Source organism: Prionailurus viverrinus, chromosome E1, assembly GCF_022837055.1.
Source record: "Prionailurus viverrinus isolate Anna chromosome E1, UM_Priviv_1.0, whole genome shotgun sequence".
Lineage (NCBI taxonomy): Eukaryota > Metazoa > Chordata > Mammalia > Carnivora > Felidae > Prionailurus > Prionailurus viverrinus.
In genome coordinates, this window is record NC_062574.1 from 7,048,950 (window position 1) to 7,053,017 (window position 4,068).

Here is a 4,068-nt window from a genome sequence, read left to right on the forward strand (position 1 = left end):
GACCCCTTGGATTTCAAGTTTGGGGTTCATGCCAGGAAAGGCGGTGCCCTGGGGTTTAGGATATGGGAACTCTCCCTGCTCCATACCAGGATCACACGAAGCCTGAGGTCAGCTCTAGGGTCACAGATAAAGTGCTCTTTGATTCCTTCCACAGTGCCTATCACCACCCACGGCTTACGTATCAGGGATTCAGTACAGATTTGCTGAACGAAGAAGGGAAGTGATTCGCTTCTCCATTAGTGTGGACACACATGTACATGTGTGGACCTTAACTTCCATCCCCGAGAAACACTGGAGGATTTCACGGCGAAGCAAGACAGAAACAGGATGCCTTTCCAACGTTAGAAAACCCCCTCTCCCTCTTAGTGGTACACCCCCCCCCCCCCCCCACAACGGCTGCATGCAGTGAGGGTCTAGGGCATGCTAAGAATGACTGCTCAAGGGCGGTCTGGCCTTTAGGCAAGGATATACTCAGACCGAGTTACAGCCAGTCCCTTTGGGAAACGGAGACAGACAGAAGTTGAGCAGAACAGGGCCACGTTAACTGGATTATGCTCAAGTCTTTAGATGAAGGTGTGAGGTCACATCGCATAAGGTGCCGGCAGAGGAGTGAGTTAAAATTCATCCCACACTATTCTTTTTTTTTTTGTTTTTATTTGAGAGAGAGAGAGAGAGAGAGAGAGAGAGAGAATCCCAAGCAGGCCCATACCCAGCATGGAGCCCGACACAGGACTCAAACCTCCAACCCTGGGACGGTGTCCCAGGCCAAAATCGAGAGTTGGATGCTCAGCTGACTGAGCCACCCAGGCGCCCCCCACACTATTCTTGACACCTGATGCTCTCTGCCATGGACTGTGTTCACCTAGAGGAAGAGGCCTCTGGAAAGTACCGCCCACAAAGCCAGGATCCTGCCCAGGGTGACTTTTCCTACTTTGTGCAAAGTGTCGTGGAGGGCAGTGTGGCCTCACACTCAGTTCCGTACTGCCATTTGACGTCTCCCTGCTTCCCTCTTTTAAACGTCCTGGAAGTGTTGGGGCGCCTGGGTGGCTCAGTCGGTTGAGCGTCTGACCCTCGGTTCGGGCTCAGGTCATGATTTCACAGTTCCGTGAGTTCGAGCCCCACATTGGGCTCTGTGCTGACTGTGCGGAGCCTGCTTGGGATTCTCTCTCTGCCCCTCCCCTACTCACGCTGTCTCTCTCTCAAAATAAATAAACTTAAAAAAAAAAAAGTGTCCGGGATGTGTGAATGGCTGAGTGCGAGCTTGCACGGGTGTGTGTTCTGGGGAGGGGGGGGGGGGTTTGGTTTGAGGGCTGAAATGAGCAGATAGGGGCTGGCATTAAAATGCGGGCAATTGCACCGACACTAAAACCCCCCTTCCTTTTCCCCCGATCATTGAGAAGAGACAAGCTTCAGGCCGTGAATCTGTCCCCTGTTCTCTGGCCTCGTGTCATAGACGTTTAAAGCCTGCTTGTCCAGGGGCAACCCGGGTGGCTCAGTCGGTTGAGCGTCTGACTTGGGCTCAGGTCATGACCTCACAGTTGTGAGTTCCAGCCCCGCATCCGGCTGGCTGCTGTCAGCACGTAGCCTGCTTCGGATCCTCTGTCCTCCTCTCTCCCAGCCCCTTCCCTGCTTGGGCTCTCTTCTCTCAAATAAATAAACATTAAAAAAATAATAAAAATAAATAGATAAAGCCTGCATGTCCAGGAAAACCCCTCTTCCCCATCTCCCCACCGCCACCTCTGCATGGAGGGGAGGAAGCCTGGGTGGGGGAGGGGGGAAAGGCGGGCGGGGTGTTCCAGCTGTTCCAGGGAAATTCACCTCCCCTTTCAAAGTGGCCACATCACCTCCCAGGGCCCCCCATCTTCCTCTCCCGGCTTCTAGGAGTTCCTTTTACCGCTTCTTATAACCTAGCTGCTGAAGCAATGGTGGTTTTAAGTTGTAGATTTAGCCCGTAAATGTATGCCAAGGAGACCTCCGGCAGGTAGTTTCTCAACCCTCAGTTTTCCCCATCTCTAAAATAGGCGCACCCGCTGATCTCGCCCTGGAACAGGAGGATGGACTTGGAAGAATCGTGTGTAGTCTGAAGAGTCCCTTGGTTTCACTCCGTGCTGCCTCACATCCCAGGCCTCGGGCCGAAAGGCTTCTGAAGCCCTCCCTGCTCTGTTCTTTTCTTGTTTTACGAGCTGTAAATCATCCAAGACTCAGGCCTTGATCCTTTTAGACATAGCGACTCACCCTTTGCGCCCCCACCCGGATCCCTCTTTTCCTCCTTCTTAATTTATGGGCTTTTATGTAAAAAGGGCTGTAAACAGACGGTTCTAAAATGATGTTCCATTCTTAAATCAAACTCCAGGCCAGCGGTATCTCGTGAGTAAAGGATAATTCTCCCCTCGTGGTGCGGGGTCCCTATCAGAGGAGATTAAGCTTGTAATGTGGAATAAAGCTTCATCCTTATGTACGCCCCCACCGCACTGCCTTCCCACATAATTTAAAACCAACATCAGTTTCTTCTGGGTTGGGACAAAAATCCCTTCGATCTGATCTCTTGACTTAATCATCTTCAGTTAAACGTGAAATTGGAGTGAACGATGAAAACGAAAACAGGTTGGTAGACCAAGAGTTCATGTTTCTTAACCTGAAACCCAGATTGGTACTACCTTGACACATTTTGATGTGTGTGTGTGTGTGTGTGTGTATGTATGTGTTCACATAGTAGCAGAATCAGAAACGTTTTTTTCCTACTAATGTCCAGTGACTGGGGGAAAATATATTGAGAATTTCATGTATTAAAAAGAAAACACTTCCGGAACTAAGACCCCAAAGTAGACTTGTTCCAGATAAATAAAATGTCTTATGTACTTTGTGAATGTCTTTGTAAATGTCTTGTATACTTTGTAAATTAGGGAAAGATAAAATTACGTTGAATGAGACTAACACACCAATTGATCATCGAATTCTATAGTAGAGCCATACAAAGAATAAGAGAGGGAAAGGGGGAGTCCCAAAACAGGATGTTATAGAAATGGGGGAGGCGAGGTAGAGAGTGTGGGGAGAGGAGGAGGAAGAGAGAATAAGACAGAAAATGCAGAGGGACTCATGCATTTATTCTCCAAGCGTTTATTTGGCACCCGTTGAACAGGAGGGTGGACTTTATTATTATTATTATTTTTTTTTTTTCAACCAAAAGGTCTCAGATTTATTACTGAACCAACCTACAGGAGAAGAAGCATCATAACAGAGAAAAGTCAATTTCCTGATAAAACACATCTACTGGTCAGGCAGCAGGGAGGTGATGGAATAGAAACGTATGACTTTCAGGCGGCATAAATGTGTGCCATCTCATGTTCGATCCCTTACAGACCCAGCTTCGTTCTTCTCCAATGCCGCCTCTTGGAGTTGTATCTGATTTTATTACCAGTTTTCATCCGAATCCACTGGGGAATGGGACGATTCTGCTTTTGTTTCTTGGCCAGGAATCGCTTGATCCTGAAAGTCTTGTGAGAAGACATGGCGAGAAACGACCAGCGGCGCACACAAGGATGGCGAAGAAGGAAAAAACTATTATTATTATTTTTTTAACGTTTATTTATTTTTGAGAGAGAGACAGAGCATGAACGGGGGAGGGGCAGAGAGAGAGGAAGACACAGAATTTGAAACAGGCTCCAGGCTCCGAGCTGTCAGCACAGAGCCCGACACGGGGCTCGAACTCACGGACCGCGAGATCGTGACCTGAGCCGAAGTCGGCCGCTCAACTGACTGAGCCACCCAGGCGCCCCAGAGGGTGGACTTTAACCCCAAAGAGTTCTGGGCTCTGAAGTGCCTCCAATCACAGGTGTTTGCTTCACGTGGTGTAAGTCCTTCCCCACTGGGGGGATATCTCTATGGCCTCTTCCCTGCCAAGCCAGGGTAGATGGATAAAGGAAGCAGACCATGGATGGGGCAGAGTAGGGACCGAGGTCCGCAGAGGTGGAAGGCAGACGCTGAGAGGGATGTGCTAAGTCAGAAGGTGCTGTGTGAACAGAGTTTCTGGGCATCATCACCTGTCTGGTGGAAGGTGCCCTGGGCCAC

General features: G+C 49.4%; 1 protein-coding gene across 1 annotated transcript; it reads right to left on the reverse strand.

Moving 5' to 3' along the window:
* Window positions 1–3,191: 3,191 nt before the first annotated feature.
* On the reverse strand, window positions 3,192–3,552 carry LOC125151735 (60S ribosomal protein L39). The gene has a single exon (XM_047833139.1). The coding sequence runs from the start codon at window positions 3,507–3,509 to the stop codon at window positions 3,354–3,356; it is 156 nt and encodes a 51-aa protein (XP_047689095.1). The 5' UTR covers window positions 3,510–3,552; the 3' UTR covers window positions 3,192–3,353.
* Between the last annotated feature and the right edge of the window lie 516 nt (window positions 3,553–4,068).